This window comes from Furipterus horrens, unplaced genomic scaffold (genome assembly GCF_987537825.1).
Source record: "Furipterus horrens unplaced genomic scaffold, mFurHor1.1.pri manual_scaffold_11, whole genome shotgun sequence".
NCBI classification, from domain to species: Eukaryota; Metazoa; Chordata; class Mammalia; order Chiroptera; family Furipteridae; genus Furipterus; species Furipterus horrens.
In genome coordinates this window covers 51,766,002-51,786,586 of record NW_028327181.1, presented here as the reverse complement: position 1 = coordinate 51,786,586, position 20,585 = coordinate 51,766,002, and the positions used below count along the sequence as shown (strand labels likewise).

Genomic DNA, 20,585 nt, shown 5'->3' with positions numbered 1-20,585 from the left:
CTCTGTGTGAAAAGATAAACATTATGTAAATATAGGTCGGTTATTCAGTAGTGAAATGCTGCTTTGTAATCACTGAAAAAGTGCAGTGTCAACTTATACAGTCTTTCTGGAACACAGCTTGGCATCTATTAACATTAACAATGTGCCTGTGTGTTTTTAAATAGCTTTTTTGAAATATGATTTATATGCCATAAGGTTCATCCATTTAAAATATGCTATTTAATGACTTTCCAGTATTTTTACAGTTGTCCAACTGTCACTACAATTTAATTTTAGAATTTTTCATCACCCCCAAGATATGCCCGTTAGCAGTTGCTCACTGTCTTCGTCGGCTTGGGCTGTAAAAAAATTACCAAAGGCTGTGTGACTTACAGGCAACAGGAATTTATTTCTCATTGTTCTGGAGGCTGGAAGGCCAAGGGCAGGGTGCCAGCACGGTCCGGTCTGGTGAGACTTCTCGGGGCTGACTTCTCATTGTATCCTCGTGTGAAAGAGAGTAGAGAGGAAGCAGGCTCTCTCTCATCTCTTCTAAAGACACTGTCCCACTCCTGAGGGCTTTGCCTTTATGACCTCATCTAATCCTAATTCCCTGCCCAAAGCCCCACCTCCTAATGGCGTCACATGGGAAGGGTAGGGTTTCAGCTTGAATTTTGGGGGGGACACAACGTTCAGTCCATAACATTCCCCATTCCTCCTCCTTCCCCACCTGAGTCCTAGGCCACCGCACAATCTACTTTTTGTCTATAGAATTTCCTATTCTGGATGCTTCATGTAAATGGGATCTTATGCTCTGTTGTCTCTGTGAGATGGATCCATGTCGTAGCATGTATCGGTACTTCATCCCTTTTTATGGCTAAATGATACTCCATTGTATACATGTGCCATGTTTTGTTTATTCATTTATTGGTTTGTGGCATTTGTCTTGTTTCTACTTTTCTGGCTATTATGAATAACATTGCTATGAACATCTACTTGTATACAGGTTTTTATATGGACATATTTTTATTTCTCTCTAGATATAAACCTGGGAGTGGAATTGCTGGGTCATGTGATAACACTATATTTAACATTTTAAGGCACTAACTCTTTTCCAAAGTGGCTGCACCATTTTACACTCTGATTGGCGGTGTATGAGGGTTGTTATTTCTCCATACTCTCACCAACACTTGTTATTGTTTGTCTTTTTATTGCAGCCGTCTGTGAAGGTATGGCCTGGGATTGATTTGCATATCCCTAATGACTAATGATATTGAGCACTTTTTCATGTGCTTATTAGCTATTTGTATATTTTCAAATCCTTTGCCTGTTTAAAAAAACTTGAATATGATTAGGTCTCGCGGTTCCCCTTGCTCTCTCTACCCACAAGAAATCCTCATGCATGTGCACAAGGGGATCTGTATGAGGATATGTGTCCAGCATTGTTTGTAAAAGGCAAACTTGGAACAAATTGAATTATCATGAGGGTATTGTGTAAATACAGATCCTTTCAAAAGTATCTTTCAGACTGTGGCCCATAGCAGCTCATGAAATTCAGTTGCTTAGGTTGCAATCAGAATTTTACAAGATGCAGTAGAATAAAACAGAAAATATTTCAAGAATGAAGGGTACTATGTTTCCTTCTATGGGTTGTGGGCAATAAGTTTGGGGAAAGCGTGCTTTAGAATGCTCTGTGGGAGTGAAGAACATTGAGGGAGATCTGTTCGTACCATCATGAAAATATCTTTTGGACGCATTCAATGAAGAGAAGATGCTGCAGAATAATATGTAAAGTTTGATTGCATTTATTTCTTTTTAAACCACAAAATAAAACTATGTCTGTCTCTGTAAACACAGACAGAGGTCTGGAAGGATACATGTCTGGCCGCCAGCAGCGGCTACCTCTCAGGAGGGGCTGAGATGGGAGTGAGGAGTGGTCAGGGAGAAGTTTAGGCTTATCTGTGTTGTGGTATTTATATATTTCTTCTCTAAGGATACATAGCATGGAAGGACGAATGTTGAGAGGCAGACGGAAGCGCACTTGCTGGCGTGATTGTTTGCTGAAAGGGACGTCCAGACCCATCCGCAGCTCTCACAGCACTTTACCCGTGAAATGCTCAGGCCTTGCTGGGTCTGTGGGGTGAACGGACAATTGTTGCTGCACAAACAGACACAGGAAGAGATCGCTCCTGTCGGGTGGCCGTAGAGCGGGACAGGAGGATGAGATGGAGGAGCTCGGGCGAGTGGCCACTTATTCGTTCAACAAACAGCTGGCAGACAGCAGTCGGGGTGGCTCTGCGCCGCGGTGAGCGAGCACTACAGACCCTCTGCCTCGGTGCATTCGGCCCTTGCCACGGCCGCCGGAGGAAGGTGCGAGGGGTGCCAGGGTGGTTGTAGAGGTTCAGAGCATGGAGTTTGAAATCCGGCCAGCTTGGCTTTTGCGGCTCATTAACTTTTCTTGGCCTCTGTTTCCTCATTTAAAAAAATGACAACATTTAAAACCTGCCACTTTGCCCTGGCTGGTGTGGCTCAGTGGATTGAGTGCTAGCCTGTGAACCAAAGGGTCACCGGTTTGATTCCCGGTCAGGGCACAAGCCTGGGTAGCGGGCCAGGTCCCCAGTTGGGGGTGCGTGAGGGGCAACCACACCACACATTGATGTTTCTCTCCTTCTCTTTTTCTTTCCCTTCCCCTTGCTCCAAAAATAAATTTCAAAACCTTTAAAAAAATAAAAGTAAAAACTGCCACCTACCACAGAAGGGCCATGGTGAGGCTTAAATGGGAGGCTGCCTGTCCTGCCCTGTCCTGTTCTGAGTGTGGTGCCTGCTCAGCGTGGGTGCCCCACAGGCTCAGCTTGTTGTGTTTTGCTGGATTTGATCTCAGCTTTGCCACTAATGCTTTGTGATTTTGAACAAATAAATTCCTCCCCTTTTCTGGGCCTTGGTCTCTTCAGTCTATACCGTGATAAAACCATATCTGAGCCCTCTTTTTTGCTTGCATAGTTTTGATATCTTCTGAGGTTCCATGACTCCCCAACCTTAGTTCTCAGGCTAAAAACAAGTCATCAGAATGGGAAGAGCGAGCTACTTAGAGCTGAAGGGGTGATTGGAACCAACTGGAGTGTGCAGGTGACAGATTTATAGCATCTTAAAAGTGGGTAAAGTGTCCATCAATAGACGAGTGGGTAAAACAACTGTGGGACGTTTACGCACTGGAATACTACTCCGCTGTAAAAAAGAAAAGTTTACCCTTTGCGACAGTATGGATGGACCTGGAGAACATTATGCGGAGTGAAATAAGCCGGTCAGAGAAAGGCAAATGCCATATGATTTCACTCATATGTGGAATCTTATGAACAAACCGAACTAAGAAGCGAAACAGAGACAGACTCCCAGATGGAGAGCAGATGACAGCTATGGTGGGGGGAGGTGAGCGGGTGGCGGGACTGAGCAAAAAGGAAAAAGGACCCATGGATGTGGACCACAGTGTGCTGATTGCTGGGGGTAGGGGGATATGAAGGGACTAAATGGTAATGGAAAAGAATACAATAAAGATTAAATAAAAATAAATAAATTTTAGGAAAAAAAAGTGGGTAGGTAAAGCCGAAGTGGAAACTGGGCAGGAACCAGACGGGAATTTCTGCATTACATAGTGGTTTCTTCTAAGAGCTGGGATGTCAGATGTCATTTTTCACACTTCAGTGTTTGCCTGTTGTCTCAGACCGGATTCTTTGGTTTTGCCTACCAGGTAGTTTTCAGTCATGATTGATCTTGGCTTGAGTAATCGATGGACATTTCAGCCAGTGGGAGTCATTCAGTGACCGTGCTGGGGAGAAACCAGAGGGGGAGTGTAGAGACTAGACTGTAGGCTGAGCTTGACCGGCACCTGGTGTGTGCCCTTGGGCCTTTGGGCCACCATCTGCCAGAGGTGGCGATTAAACTTGATTTTAATTTTTAAGAAAATTCAGTTTAGAAAATGGAGTTTGTCTTTCTAGTGATGCTTATTAGAGGAAATTGAGAATAATAGAAAATAAAAAGAGGAAAGTCTCTCTCATTTCCATAAATTATGATTTTAAATATTTACTTTGTCTTGTTAATATTTTTATACCCCATCTAATTTCCAAGAAGGATTAGAGGTGACTTTAGTGTACATGTATGTTTTTAATTTTAATAATTGAGGGCATATTCTACTTCAGTTTTTTCCCGTTATCTTTATAGCAGACACATTTTATGTAATCATTCTCTTGATGTTGGAATTTTATGATATCCATTTTTTTTTCATTTGCTTGGCACTCATCTTGGAGTTGCACGCCAACTTTATAAGTTTGGTGATCAGGCGAAATGGGCTTCGGAAGAGAATGGATTTAGATTTAGAAGTATGGAAAGAGCAAGCTGCCAGGGAGTCAAGCTGAGCTTCCATTAACTCCTAGTTTACAGCTTGGGACAGAGGTGCATCATTGGGGGTTAGACACAAAGGGCCTGGATTCTGGACTTGGTTCTCTACCTAACTACCACACAGCTCTTGGATAGGCCACTGAAATTATCTGGGTCCTAGTGCCTTCCTTTGAAAAATGCATGGACCCTCGAGGAATTGGGTAGTTCTTGTGATCGTAAATCCTTTATAAACTATAAAGCGCTGTATGTCTCTAGCTGACAGGGATATTTTGCTTCCGTTTCTGGGGTACCCAAAACATGCAGGTACCTTGCTGGGCGCTTGTGTCTTGTTTAATTGTCAGTTTCTCCTTTCATAGATGAAGCAGGGCCTGGAGGGGTATGTGGCAGAGCTTAGAATAGAATCCAGGACAGTGTCTTTCATGTTAAATCACTCCTTCTGTCATGGTTGAGTTTTCTGACAATGTCCCCAGATCTTCACTGAACCTATTTTTATTTATTATTAAAAAAATGTTTTATTTATTTTTAGAGAGTGCGGGAGGGAGAGAGGGAGGAAAACATAGATGTGTGAGAGAGACATCTTTCAGTTGCCTCTTGCACACCCCCAGCTGGGCACCTGGCCTGCAACCCAGGCATGTGCCCTGACTGGGAATCGAACCAGCGACCTTTCAGTCTATAGGCCGGCGCTCAGTCCACTGAGCCACACCAGCCAGAGCTGAACCTCTTTTTATATCAACATTTCACGTAGTAACACTTCCTGAATCAGTAAATTTTGCATTTTTGTTTGACAGTCTTAAAGCATCTGAATTGGTGTCTGATTCTTGGAAGCTGATTTTTGGTTGTGATAGATATATTAATAATAGTAATGACAAAAGAAATAGATGCCACTTATTGCATGTTTACTGTGTTCTTTGTGTTTGTTAACTCATTTAATCTTTACAGCTAGAGGGTGGTATTCGCATGTAACAGGTTAAGAAAGTGAGACTGCATCTATCACATATATGGCATACAGAACACTTGGTGTACGAGTGAGTGAATGAATGAATGAATGACTGGCCTTCCTGAAGGTCACTCTGCTATTAAGTGTTAGAGCCAGAAATCAGCTCCAAAGTCCAAGTTCTTAACCTCTGCACTGCATGCCTCCCAGGTAGCTCAGCTGTGTGCCCCTCCTTGGCCATGGCCTGATGATTGTCATCTGCAGTCTGGTCAGTCTTCACAGTCTCTGTTGTTCAAACACTAACTCATCTCTTATGCATATATTCTCTCTTGGTGGCATTGTACCCAAGTTACCAGATGACCTGAAAGGCATCAGCCCCATTGCTGGTTTAGGAAATGGTGGTAAGTATGCAAAACTGGGCATGTTTTTATTTTTATTTTTAATTTAAATTTTTATTGAGAACAAGGGAAGTAGATACCAGCCCACGAGGGCCTTGAGGCCTTGAGCCTGGGAAGGGGCTGTGATGTCTCTGGGACCCAAGCCTACCCTTACCTGCTAGGTACTCACCGTAGGTGCTCAGTATTTTATGTATGTGTTGATCCGTTATTCATCGCCTGTCATAAACAATGGACCAGAGGGATCGATGTCCTCTAGGGCATATTTCCCAAGTTTTTTTCTTGCTACCAAGCTTGTCGGGATTCAGTCTGTGTTTGCTAAACTGCATGACGGCGTGGAGGCTGGACATGGGGTGGGTGACTAGGGCAGGCACGGAAGGTCTGTTGGTCCCCACTGCTGAGTGGCTGGAGGCTGAGGAGAGCTGCTGTCTGAACTTCCGTGTGCCAAGGCCTTCCTGGCAGGCTGCTGGATTCCCATCTGCCAGCGGAGGCCCAGCACTCCTACCCGGGCCTGCCCTGCGGGGGCAACTAGCGGGTTAGACCACAGGAGACAGCGCTCAGTGAATAAGCAGTCTGTTGTGGTTCGGCTGGATTATCAGGAGACTTCTGCTTTGCATTCCTCATAATTTTTGTTCCGAGGAAAGCGCAGGCTATCGGAAGTATCTGTGGGAAGTGCTGATAATTTGACTTGTTGAAATATCTTAGAGATATTTTGACTTGTGTTTTATTCTCTTCTCCAAAGTGTTGAAATATGTGCAGAAGGAAGAAGTGTTTAGAGCAGGTCCTATAAATGTCACAAGGTCTTTTGTGGAGAATACTTTAGCTTATAGGTCACCCTTAGGTTTTCCTTCAGAATATGTTAACTTTTACTTTTAACGCAGACCCAACAATTCTTGTTCTGCTCTTCCTGCCCACAGACGGTTAGAAGCAGGGAATTGGTAGGCCCATGTGTACGTCTGTTTCATGCTAGGCTCTGCGCTGAGCACCGGGGGTTCAACCTTGAACAGGTTCCAGTCAAGCCGAGAACACAGACAATTAAAGAATTATCATGATAAATCACATGATGACTGTAATGAGCGAAGAAGTATCAGGTGCTGTGAAAGCGAGTAAGAGGGAGGTGTATGTTGGTGAATGGAAGAGGTGGGTCAGGCAAGGGTTTCCCAGGGAACTGGTACTGGAGCCAAGACTTGAAGAATGAATAGGACCTGGATAGGGACACAGACACAGGCGACTGAGCGGGGCCTGTGTGAGGAACAGGAACACGAATCTGTGTGCCCTGAGTCTGGCGTACAGGGCTCCACACAGTCTGCCCCTGCCCACTCGTGAACCTCTTCCCTGCTGAATGGTTCGGATCACCGTGCCCAGTCCCACCTCTGGGCCTTTGCACGGGACGTTTCTTTTCCTTTTGCCCCTCATCTGCCTGCTGCCTCTTTAAGACTTAGCTTGCAACTCACTGCCTTCCCTGGTGCCCCTCCACCTGACTTAGGAGTGCTTTCCTCTCTGAAATTTATACGTTTCATTTCATTTCATTTCGTTGCTTTCTGTTGGCTATTTTTAAAATACCCGGAATTGGCCCACTTCTGGTCTAATTCTGACTCAACGCTTTGCCACCCTGGTCTAAGCCTCTGTGAGCTCTGGTCCAGATTTTCCCAGTGTTCTGACTGGTCTCCTCATTCCTAAGCGCCTTTCAGTCTGTTCTCAGAGAGGCAGCCAGAGGGAGCCTATAGAAACTGAGTCCGAGCCTGTTACTCTTTAGTTCTGAATCCTGTTGGCTCCTTAGAGTCCAGAGAAGAGCCTGCAAGGCCATCCCCCAGTACCTCGCTTTCCTGCTCTCTATCCCTCTTCGCCCACTGGCGTCCTGGCTGGTCCTCAGGTCCGCTAGACATGCTCCCACCAGAGGCTTCTGTCCAGACATCACCTTCTCAGTGAGACCTTGCTTAGTTTAACCACCTTATGTGAAATTGAGTTCCTTACCCCAGCCGTGGTACTTCTCCTCATCCACTTTATTTTTCTCTAGCATTTATCACCTTTTAACACACTATGAAGTCGCCCTCTTGTTTTGTTTATTGTCTGTCTCCTCTTTCTAGAATACCAGCTCCGTTTGTTTTGTTTCCTGATCCAACCACATCTAGATGATGCCTGGCAGAGGAGAGGCCCTGCGTGCGTATTTGCTGGGAGGATGCTTTCCTTCGCCAGCACGCGTTTGCTCAGCAGCTGAGAAACACCAGGCCCTTCGTGCAGCGTGACGGCGGGTGCCCGTCTCTGTCTTGCCCCCTAGATCAGGGACCTCCTGGGCCCAGGATCAGTGTCTCTTTTACTGTTGTTTCCCCAGCACCTGGCACGGTGCTCGGCACAGAGTAGGGAAGTAGTAAGTGTTTGCTGAATTCAAGAAGCTGGGGGGAAGTTTGGGTTCTGGCAAAGTCTTCAGTCATTCTGTAGCGGCGATCGGCAGTTTCTGACCCTCTGCCTGCTTTTGCAAATAAGCTTTTGTTGGAACACAGCTTCTTTATTTGTTTATGAATTGTCTGTGGCTGTTCTTGTGCTTCAGCAGAAGTGTCCGTATTACTATATTTTCACAGATTTCAGGCTTCGTATATGGCCCACAGAACCTAAAATGTTTGTTGTCTGGTGTCCTAACAGTTTTGCCGGCCCCTGCTGTCAGGTCACTTAGACATACTTTGTTTTAGTTGCCGACATGTGAGATGATATCCTGGTTAGCCAAATAATTTTATGACAAACAGTAAGGAAGTACATATCAGGACAGCTCTGCTTTGCCACATGCCCAGTGCATTTTCTGGGTCCGTCCTCTGACACATATATCAATACACTGGGGCTTGTTGAAGTGATTTGTAAATATTTGAAACCTAATGGTTTAGAGTTTTCCCTGGACACCAATCAGTATATCGAAACAGACAGAAAGTACCAGCAGACTATACTGTGGAAGCTGTTCATGTATTTTCTTCTCTGGGCTCTAGTCCTTAATGGGGATGCTGACGATTTGCATACCGTGATATTCTGTGTGTTTTACCTTTTTAGAGTGCTCCCAAAGGTGTCAGAAAAGAAAGTGTCTCCCACCGGAGCCCGGAACATGAAGGACTTTGAAAATGTAAGTGGAGTTACCAAATTTCTTTCCCTAAGAAATCATGCCTGCTGCTGTCATCTAAGCAGACCCAGGAGGGAGCTGTATTTCTTGACGAGTGTCTAAGCTGGATAATGTCAGAGTTTGGAGGAATGCCATGTCTCACGGGCATTCTCTCTGCAACTATTACATACCTGTGCAGTTGGCTCTTTAATACGTGGGCCGGTTATGGGTTCTAACAGGATCAGTAATTTCCAACTTAGGGGAAGGTGGTGTATTTCCGGTGTCCCGAAGGTGAGGATATTACCGTACTGCACAGTTGAGAGGAGCTCATATTTGTCAAGGGCTTTCTTATAATGTCAGGCACCTTATTTATGGTCCCCATTTAATCTTTGCTACAAGCCTGTGAGGTATTTTATATTACCACCATTTTGCAGATAAGGGATCACATGATACTTTAGCAGCAGAGCTGGGATTTGAATCCAGGTTTTTAATGACTCCAGAACCATTATTTTTCCCACCACTTCGGGGCGACTCCTTGCGTTTTGTAGGCTTCGTCTCTGTTGCTGCTGAGTGATGTGTGAGCAGCCTGGATCCTTGGTAATTGTCTGAGGATGGATTACTTGGTGATAGATTTGGCTTCTGTGCCTGATGTCTTTGGGCACTGTGTCTTTCATTTGTTAGCGGAGGGGGCTCGTTGGCAAATAACAGGAAAATAAGGTGATTTTCCCAATTCCAGATCTTTTTAACAAGTTACCTGTTCAACACTCTCATTTATCATGGGAAGAATTAGACCCTTCTTCACTTGTAACCAAATGAAATCCACACTACGCGAGATACGGGAGCTGTTTATCCGAGAGGAGACGGAGGATGCAGAGACAAGGATGCTCCATTATGTCTCTCTCCCCAGTTGTCTTTCCCGAACAGAGCGGTACTGTCTCTGGATTTAATTCAGAATACTCATTACTGCTCACAGTTATCTGCAAACCACCAGTGACCTATTGAAGAAATGACTTGTCAGATCTCTAATGGAAACAAGTAATTTCTGAGCTTTGAGTTGTTATAATTTCAACTGTACAACTTGATCTATGCTGTGGGGTCTGGGGCCTCAAACGAAGGCGATTTGATTATTTCACATTGTGTATAATTAAAATGTGCTCTGCTATTAAAAGGTTGTTCCTTTTTTATCGTAAGAGTAACAATGGCTACTGTTTATTGAGCTCTTGCTCCGAGCTGGGCACTCATGTTTGAGGCTCTTCCTATAGCAATGCGTTACATTGATATTAAAGCAGCTCCACAAGATGCAGAGTTATTTAACTTACGAAGGGCAGCCTTCTGAATTTTATTTCCAGTTGGAAACATTTTACAGAATCCTGGAATTTTTGTTTCACATTTTATCGCCTGCCTTTTGACCTGGGAGGAAGCTTAGAGTTGAATCCACCCGTCTTTACTGTCTTTACTCCGTGTAGGGGAAGCTGAGGCCCAAGGGTGTGACCACAGCTTCTGGAGCCAGACTGCCTGCTCATCCCCTTCCGCTGGGTGGTCTTGGGCCAGTCACTTAGCCTTTCTGTGCTTCCCTTGCCTGGGAAACGGGCATGAAAATCGTGTCTGTTTCGTAGTGCTCTTGTGAGGATTTAAGGAGCGAGGCTGTGGGAAGGACATGCCTAACTGAGTTCACCTTATGTGTCAGCTCTTGATCCTTCTTATTGGCATTGGTGTATTAATTATTGTGAATTTTTTCCTTCTGTGCATGTGATTTAAGTTTTCCTCGCTCAGACGTACTCTTGATGACCTAAATACTATTTTTCTTAAAGGTGAGGGGAGCCTTCTATGCCAATATATTTTAGGATTTATGTTTTTTGGTTTTTGTTGTTGTTGTTGTTCTTGTTCTTTTATGACTGTGGTCCTTTGGCTGCTGTTAGGTTTTTGTGGCATTAATATCTTTTACTATAGCATTTTCAAGAGCAAATTCTTCAGTTGAAATTGATATAGCCACACTGTTCTCAGTGTCTCCCTTTTGGGTCTTTAGAAGCCACTGAAATTTTTCATCTGACCTGAGCTACCAAATACATGACTTCTGTGTTGCGGTGGTCTGAACTTTCTGTGGGGGGCTTATAGGAAATGCTCTTGGCATCTCATGCTAATTTTAGAGTCAGCATGCATACTAAAGAGGAGGCTGGAATGCCTTTGGTTTAAAGGGGAAATTTATGATTCCTCTTCTATAGCTAGCATCTATCAAGACGTAGCCCTCCTTCTTGTTTTGCTCAGAGTTCATCTGTTCGTCAGTCAATATTTTCAGGTATATACCCTATGCCAGGCTGTACCAGGGCTGGGGAATTTGTCGTAGGTTAATACTAGGCACGTCTCTCTGTCAAGAGGCTCACTGTCTAGTTGGGGAGATGGAGAGGAAAATAGTGCAGTGACAGAGGTAAGTACAGGGTGCTGTGGGGCACAGAGGAGGGGCCCTGAACCTGGCCTTGGGTGTTCAGGGAAGCCTCCCTGGAGGAGGTGTTCCTTGAGTTGGGTCATCAGGGACAAGGAGGGATTTGCCAAGGCAAGAGGACTGGGAGAGCATCCCGGACCCACGTGTAAATGTAGGGAGAAGCATGGGAGGGTGTGATGAGTTGGGAGAACTGTAAGTTCTCTTTGGCTGGAGGGGGGCGGTTGGGTGAGGGGCCTGAGAGGAGCGAGGCGGTTGCAGCGGGCAGGGGCCAGCTCCTGCATGTTACATTTTTTTGTTGGATTTTGCCCTTCAAATGAAGGGGAGTAAATGATGGATTTTAGTGTGGGAGGGAAATGAACGAATTGCACTTTCAGGCCGCTCAGGCTGGCGACAGCAGCGAGGCAGCAGGGCTGGTGGCGGTGTGGTCAGGTAAAGGGCTGCCGTGTGTGGCCTTGTGGGGGCGGGGATGGTTCTGGAGCTAAGGGATAGGGTCACAGGATGTTTAGAAGGAAGTCAGAATTTCAGAGCCAGAGGAATGCCAGAAGTCCCTCCACCTGACACAAGGGGACTCTGAAGCCCAGAGAGTGGGAGCGCTTCTTCAGGCCTTGAACTCTGGTCTCCTGGCCCAGGAAGTCTTTTTTATTCCACTCTGCTGTCCCGTGCAAGCCTTCACTCTGACACGTGAAAACCACATGCGTTCTTGGGTGTTTAAACTGGGAATCCGTTGCCTAGTGCCTTCATTAGCTGAAGGTGTAATCACCCCTATGGCAGGCCTTATGTAGGATGTTGGCAGATCAGTTTGGTCTGCAGTGGGGGCCTGTCCTGTTGGACTCAGAGTCTGGTTCAGCACATACGGTCAGTCCAGTAGCAATCTTTATTCGTGCATAGAAGACCTTAATTCCGGCTTTTTCTGTGACTTCACTGACAGAGAATGGCAGAGGTAGCTTTCCACCTCTGTTAATACTACTGATGGATACTATTATTGAATGACGGTCTAAAGTTCATAAAGGCATTAAAAGGAATGGATTGGGCCATAATTTATATAATCTTTTATTGTGGGACATTCCAAATTGTTTCTAAGTTTTCACTACTGCAAACAAAGCAATGATGAATATCCTTGTGCATATATCTTTTTTACAGATACATGATTATTTTCTTAGGGTAAATTCCACTGCTCATGTCTCACACCCACCTACCCTGAGGTGCTGGTATTCTTGTATCCAGGACCTTGTTCTTTCTTGTTGAAAATTCTTGGTCTCAGCTGAGGCAGTTCGTCAAATTTAATATTTTATCTGAGGAATGGCTGGGAGGTTCACATCTTCCAATTTGTGCTGTTACCTCTATGTTGCAAATTACTTATTATTACCTGGGAATAAATAGCTTCCTTCACCTCCACCCCTGCTTTGTTTGTCATAAAAAAATATTACTCAGGAGCCCACTAACTCATTTTGGGAAACTATCCTCAGGAAACAACCCAGTAGAAGGAAAAAGCGCTGTGTGGGAGGTTGTTTGTTGTCACATTGTGTATAATTATGAAAAATTGGGAACAAAGGAATTATATTTTATGTTTGTTATTTCTTTGGCTTCTTTAAAAAAAAATTCTCACTCAAGTATATGGTTATTGATTAAAAAAAAAAATAGAGAGAGAGAGGTGGGGTTTGGGGAGAAGGAAAGAGAGACATCAAGTGTTAGCCTCCCGTATGTGCCCCGACCGGGGGTCGAACCTGCAGCCTAGGCATGTGCCCTGATCAGGAATTGAATCTGCAACCTTTTGATGTGTGGGACAGTTCTCCAACCAACTGAGCCTCCTAGCGAAGGCTCTTTGCAGTCTTCCAGTAAGCTTGTGATGAAGGTATTTCACAGATGAGGAAGCTGAGATTGAAGAGATTAAGTGACTTTCCCATGAGCTTGTTGTGATTGAGAAACTCAAAGGAGGCAAAATTCAAGCCTGGCCTTTTTTATTACAAAGCCCGAACACTTTCCACTGGGTCACATTGGCTGCATAGATGCTCAGTAGGGAAATGTGAGGTAATTGATAGTGAGTCAGTTCGATAGAGTTGAGGGCAGTCATTTTAAGTGATAATTACGTGTAATTCTGCAACAACAATTTAAGATACCAGGGGAAAGCAATGGAATATCCAAATTCACTTATTTTATACTTTTATAAAAAAATGTATATTTATGAGTGAAAGCTGCAAAGAATATAACAAGAGTTGATTTCATAAGTTGATTTCATTATATTCCAAATATTGTTTGGGGTTCAGCTTTAAAATTCTCTTACTGCTACAGTACTGGTTGTTAATAAATAGACGTTTGCCTAGGAACAGTTTTCTTGATGACTTGGGGACACCGGAGGGAGTATTGGAATCAGAAACGAACTCCCAAGCGTCCTCCTCGTTTTACTGACCCTACTCAGCTGCTGCTGGCAGAGTCACCGTACGTGCGGCGCTGTTTGCCTGAGGTGGACTCTGGGCAGCAAGCGTTCATGGGTTTTGTGATGTTCAGGTGAGCTGTCTAACGGTTTTGGGGTTTTCAGAGAGGATGAAAAATGGGCGGTGGCCCGAAGATCTGCCTCCAGAGGGCTGCGGGGGACATGAGTTCCTTTTGAAAGCCGGCCTTTGCTCCCTGCCCGCTGATGCTGGGCTCCGCCAGTGCTCTCGCGCCTTTGCTCGTCACCACGCCCCTGGGAGGTGGTGGATCTTTATCCGCACTTTATAGCGGAGCCAACAGAGATGTGAAATAATTTTCCCAAGGTCACACGGCTCACCAGTGGCAGCATTGGGAGTTCGGTCCCTCCTGCTGGCCCCAGGGCCTTGCTGCTAGCCCTTGCTGCCTTGAAGCAGAAGGTCATGTGGCGGGTGAGCCTCAGCGTTGGAGGCCCGGGCTCTTGCAAGCCTTTGGAACCGCTCACCAGACTGAGGTGCCTTGCTTAGTTAAGGTGGGCCTGGTTGGAGTTGCCTGGATTTTTTTTTCATGTTGATTTTTATTTTTCTTCCCTTTTTGGCTAAAACAGGACCTGAGCATGGATGGTTCCCTTTGCGGGGGGTTGCAGTTCCACAGTAACACTTGGGTTCCGAAGGCTGGGATGTGCCAAGTGCAGCCCTTGCACTGGCTTGCTTTTTTTTTTTTTTTTTTAAATAATTTATTTGTTTATTTTATTTTTAGAGAGAGGGGAAAGGAGAAAGGGAGAGAAACATCACTGTGTGGTTGCCTCTCACTCGCGCCCCCAACTGGGGACCTGATGTGCAACCTAGTCATGTGCCCTGGCTGGGAATCGAACCAGCAACACTTGGCTTGCAGGCCGACGCTCAATCCACTGAGCCACAGCAGCCAGGGGCTTACTTTTGAGCATTAGGTTTCTGAGTCCTGTTTGGTGGGTTCTCCATTTTGAGATATTTGTTCCTACTGTTTTCAGTTTTTCCAGCTCAAGTTTAAAAATTTTTTTGAGCTTATTCTCTTAAAGGGAGAAATTCAAATGAGAAGGATATGATTATGTTTTAAGTTCTTATGCTGTGCTAGGCACAGTACTAAACATTCAGATTAATTTATTCTAATCCTTATAATAGCTCTCTGAAATAGTTATTATAATCCTATTTTTATAGATACAGGAACACGCATACGGGAAAATGAACTTGACTAAAGTCATACAGCTAGTAAGGTAGTCTGGACTATATTTATTGATTAACTTGTTCATTCATTTAACAAATGTTGATTAACACTATGTTCTAGGTACTGTGCTAAAACATCAGGGCCATGAGTTGGTAAGGCCCATGCCATCAAAAAGTGGATTATTTTCATATAATAAACATAATAAATAATGAACATGTCAGTGAATAAGGTGAATCCAGATCGTGGAAAGTTCTAGCAAGACAATAAGAGTTACGTGTTAGAGCGTGACTCGGTGGAGGTGGTAGAGATGGGGGCCACTTTAGGTTCGATAGCTGGCAAGGGCCTCTTTGAGTCGGTGATGTTTGAGTTGAGATGGAAAGGAGGAGACCGAGCCACCCTGGCAAGTGCTGCAGGAAAGGCGATGCAGACAGATAGGGGCTGGGCCCATCTGAGGACCAGCAAGGAGGCCAGTGAGGCTGCAACCTTGTGAGCAAGGGAGAGGATGTCGAGGATGAGACCGAGAGGCGGGTGGGAGCCTGATGACGTGCCACGCTCTGTGGCCGTGGCGGGGAGTTCTAGTCCAGGGGCGGGGGAGCAACAACAGTGGTGTGATAAGAACCAGATCTGTCTGACTGATGCCTCCTTGCATCGTATGGCCTTTGGGAAATTCTTACATGGATTTGTTCACCCGTCCAGCTGTTGGGTATTTAGTAACTGTCCCTTACGTGTTAGACTAGAATGCACAAGAAGATATGGTTCCTGATGTCTTAGAGATGGTTTGGGTAGGAAGGCCATCCCCGGCTGGTACAATGCCGTGTGTTAACGGCTAGGATGAAGAAAGTGGACGTGGTATGGAAACATTTAGAAGGGCTGCCAGTCCAGCCCGTTGGGGCTTTCAGAGAGAACTCGATGAGGGAAGTGGTAGTAAGCAGAGACCTAGACCGGCGTTGTTGTGAAGATGGGTCTGTGTTGCTTTTGGGCCTGTCTGGCATTCTCAGTGACCTTCTGAGGGCTTATTACCTTTCTCTTATTTTTAAAGAAAATGTCTTTACCTATAAATAGGACAAATATTCTTTCAAGTGTTGTGAAGAATTTTAGCAGTGTGTATAGTGTGGGCATTTTAAGCAAGCTCCATAAATATTTTATTGGTAGCTGAGTAACAGAATAAGGTTCCTCTTTATAGGCTGCAGCTGGCAGGGCAGACGTTTTTTGTTTGAATGAATGTTTTATGTGCTGTTTCCTTAAAACATTCAAAAGGAGGCTTTAGTGAACCTCCCAATTGTTTCCTGTGCTGTTCTTGTTAGTCACAAAATTGTTAACAAGAGGGCCAAGGGCAGACAGTTTGAAAACATAATGTAATATCTGCTTATCATGTTCTTTTATCCAGTCATAAAAGTATGCTTATTAAATAGAGTACTATATGCTATTACCCATTATTTTTTTAAATGCTGAAAAAAACCCAGTGGGTATATATGTGTCGGGATGTACTAGTATTCAAATGCAGCTGTTAATATTTTACTGTATTTCATTTTAGTTATTTTAAATTCAACTTTATTGAGATATAATTTACATAAAGTGAAATTTACCAATTTTAAGTGTTGGGTGAGTTTTGGCAAATGTATACTCTCTTGTGACCTGTCGTAATCAAGATATATATATTTACACACACATGTATATAAACATACGTATATACATGTATATGTAGTTATAATTTTTTAAATACGTCTATACTGTTCTAGGTTATGACCAACATCACAATCAGATTATAGAACAGCTCCATACTGCCAGAATGCCCCCATGTGTTGTGTCTTTGTGGTCAAACCCTCTCTTTACCCCAGACATCTGGTAGCTATGCTCTGTCGTTCGTCCCTGTGATTTTCCTTTTTCCAGGTGTCCCATAAATGGAATCATAGAGTATGTAGTCTTTTGAGGCTAGCTTCTGTTCCTCAGTGTAATGTCTTTGAAATAAATTCATGTTGTGTGTATCGCAGTAGCTGAGTATTATTCCATCATATGGATGAACACTGTTTATTCTTTCATCCTTTGAAGGGCACTTGGGTTCTTTTCACATTTTGGTAATCGTTAAGGAAGCTGCAGTAAGCACTCACATACAGGCTTTTGTGTGAACATGGGTTTTCATTTCTTTAGGGTAATTACCTAGGAGTGGAATTGCTAAGTCATATGATAAGTGTAGTGTTTTGGGTAAGAAACTGTCAAACTGTTATCCAGAGTGGTGGTGCCATGTTGCATTCTCATCAGCAGAGTGTGATAATGCCATTTGCTTCACATTCTCATTAGCACTTGGTATTATCAATTTAAAATTTGTTAAGCTATTCTAGGAGGTGCATAAATGGTTTTAATTTGCATTTTCCTAATGGCTAAAGGTGTTGAAAATCTTTTCTTGTGCTTATTTATCCTGTGTATCTTCTACTGTGAAGTTTCTTTTAAAATCTTGCTTTTTTATTTTATTTTTTTAGTTTTGTTATTTTCTTACATTTTGAGAGTTATTTATGTGTTCCAGCTACAGTTTCTGTATTGGGTATGTGATTTGCAAATGTTTCTCCTAGCGTGTAGTTTGCTTTTTTATTCTCTTAACACTGTTTTTGAGAGCTAAAGTTTTAAATTTTGTTGAAGCCCAATTTATTGTTAAAAAAATTTTTTTTAATGGATGATGCCTTCAGTGTTATATTTAAAAACTCTGCTGAGCCCTAGGTTCCAAAGGTTTCCCCCTATGTATTCTTCTAAAAGTTGTATAATTTTACCTTGCCTCCTTTGTCATAGATAAATTGACCATATAAGCGTGGGTTTATTTCTGGGCTCTCTGTTCTGTTCCTTTGATCTGTGTGTCTGCTTTTGTGCTGGTACCAGACAGTTTTGATTACTATAACTTTATAGTATAATTTGAAATCAGGGAGGATGATACCTCCAACTTCGTTCTCCTTTCTCAAGATTGTTTTGATTATTCAGGGTCTTTTGTGGTTCCATATAAATTTTAGGTTCTTTGTTCTAGTTCTGTGAAAAACGCCATGGGTATTTTGATAGGGATTGCATTAAATCTGTAGATTGCTTTTGGTGTGGACCTTTATAGGACATTAATTCTTCCAAATCCATGAGCATGGTATAGCCTTCCATTTATTTGTGTTTTGCTCAGCTTTCAGAGTACAAGTCTTTTGCCTCCTTGCCTGAATTTATTCCTAAGTATTTTACTCTTTTTGATGCAATTGTAAATGGTGTTGTTTTCCTCATGTCTTTTTCCGATAGTTTATTATTTGTGTATAGAAACACAACAGATTTCTGAATATTAATTTTGTATCCTGCAAATTTACTGATTTCATTTATTAGTTCTAATAGTTTTTTGGTAGACTCCTTCCTCCTCACTCATTAGAGAGTTAGTTGCAGACATTTTGACAGCACACGTAAGTACTTCACCATGTAGCTCTCACTTAGGATATTCTGCTACAGAATCATAATACTATTGTCTAATATAAAGTTGTTATTCAGATTTCCCCAGTTAATTCCCACATAGCTTTTTTAAAAAATATTCAAGATGCACTGTATGATTTCATTGCACTTAGTTGTCATCCCTCAAGTACTTCCATTTATTTAGAATAATTCCTCAGTCAGTTTTGACTTCAGATTGTCATTAAGATTTTTGAAGAGTACAGGTCTGTTATTTTGCAGAAAGTCCTTTTATTTGGATGTGTCTGATTGGCAACTTTGGATTAGGTTCAGGTTAAAGGTTGTGGGCAGAAGTATTTTAAGTGAAATTGTTTACTTGCAGTGAGTTATTTCAGGAGGCACAAGATGCCACTTTGTCCCACCAGGGCGATATTAAATACAGTCAACCCTCTCTATTTACATCTTTAGCATCTGGATTTGACCAACCATGGATGTATTTCCTTAGAAAATATTTTCGAAAGTATAGAATATAGTCAAATACTACACCATTTTACGTAAGGGGCTAGAGCATCTACTGATTTTGGTTTCCTTGGGGGTTCCTGGAACCCATCCCGTGTGAGTACCAACGGACAACTGTGTGTGTTCTTGATTAATGTGATGCCTGCTAGGTTTCTGAATTTTCAATATACCTTTTCCTTTTGTTATTAATAAACCACCTCTGGGGTGATGTCTTGAGATTGTGTGAATATCATGTTGTCCAGTGATCTTCCATCTGATTCTTTTAGCGTTGATGAGTCCTCCCCGAGGCAGTCATTCCTGTAGTGGTTGTGTGACGGTGGCTTCCTGTTCCTGTTATTCTTCTGTGTTTATTAACTGGGTTTCTTTTGTAAAGAAGGGGTTCCTTTCTCTTTTTACTTTCTTTCCTTATTATCAATGTGAAGTCTTGAATTCTTCCTTCTCTTGGTCATTATTCATTCTGATGCTCACATGGTCCTAAATTTGTTTGGAGGGAACCACTTAATTCTGGGCTGGCACAATTGTAGCACAGGCACGCTTTCTCTAGTGTTTAACATTTGAATCCATTTGTAGCCCTGGAAGCTATCAGAATTAATGTACGTGACATCCCTTAGATTTTTACCCTTTTTTGATAACCACCTGTGCTTATTTTCCAGCAAATCACTGAATTGAAGAAAGAAAACTTTAACCTAAAGCTTCGCATCTGTTTCCTTGAGGAAAGAATGCAACAGGAACTCGATGGCCCCACGGAGCACATCTATAAAACTGTAAGTGGCCCCCCTTCTTGCTGCCATCCCTGATGTCTTTTCTCATGGTGCTCCAAGCAGAAACGTGATTAATATTTGCTCTCAGAGTGAGCATGGATAGATAGAGCTGCTTTCATTTAATTTGCATTGATTATGGGGAGTATAAACACAATAAGATGACCTTAGTATTAAGTAAAGAGATACAAGATTAATTTTAAGGGATCCTTTTTCTCCTCTTAAAATTGGGCTTCTGATTTGCTATATTTCAGTTGGCTTTTTAAACTTATCCATATTTAGACAAAGACAGTGAAATGGAAGAATGTCTTTGGAATTGAAACTTATTGTTACCCACTAATTTGTGTGACTGTAGGCAAGTCACTTCAGCTCAGCTGGGCTTGCTCCAGAGGGCAGTGATAATCCCTCTGTCATAGGGTCATTAGTGTGGATTAAAATGAGATGACAGATGAAAAGTCCCAGCACGCAGTCAGTGCTGGACAGTTACCATTGTCCGATTGAGGCTTCCGCGGGCAGCCCAAAGTTAGGACTGTCCGTGTTCCTGTGCTGTGGTTCTTCCGTGGGTTTTATATACTTGCTTATAACTGTCAGGAAAAAGGTTTGTTTCCAGCTGAAAGTCTTGGCCTGGAGGCTTCTGCCTGAAAACAAACCTTGGTTCTGAAACTTGAAAAAGAACTTGGCTTTCTTGAAAAGACATGAGTACAAACAATATCTCAGCACCTATTTCTTGGCTTGCTCCAGTAGATTAGCCCTTGGCCTGGGAATTAGTCCATTGTTTTCTCGTCTGAAGTTTGCACCAGTGGAAACTTTTGAAGGAGGAAAAAGAACTCTGCTTGAGTTTCAGTGAATGAACTTAAATGGACTTGTCTTGAAGAGAGATTGTTCTGTACTGTACTTTGAGCCTTTTCAAGAGTTGAAAAGCTCCCTTGTCCCGCAAGACACAATTTTTTTTCTTTGTTGTGGGGGTGGGAAGACAATGAGGACATCCCCTTTTCTGGAAGGAAGTGGTGATAAAAGAAAAAACAACAGCCTAAAACATTTTATTTGTAAGTATAGTTATCATCTATCTCAGCACTTCTAA

General features: G+C 43.1%; 1 protein-coding gene across 1 annotated transcript in view; it reads left to right on the top strand.

Annotated features, from left to right (window-relative positions):
* The first annotated feature begins 8,738 nt into the window (after positions 1 to 8,738).
* Positions 8,739 to 20,585, top strand: part of LOC149997567 (CDK5 regulatory subunit-associated protein 2-like) — a 30,019-nt gene continuing 18,172 nt past the window's right edge. The window contains exons 1-2 of the mRNA XM_090257307.1: positions 8,739 to 8,803; positions 19,400 to 19,510. Of these exons, the coding sequence (XP_090113433.1) occupies positions 8,786 to 8,803; positions 19,400 to 19,510 (129 nt within the window). The 5' untranslated portion in view covers positions 8,739 to 8,785. The remainder of the gene's footprint in view (positions 8,804 to 19,399; positions 19,511 to 20,585) is intronic.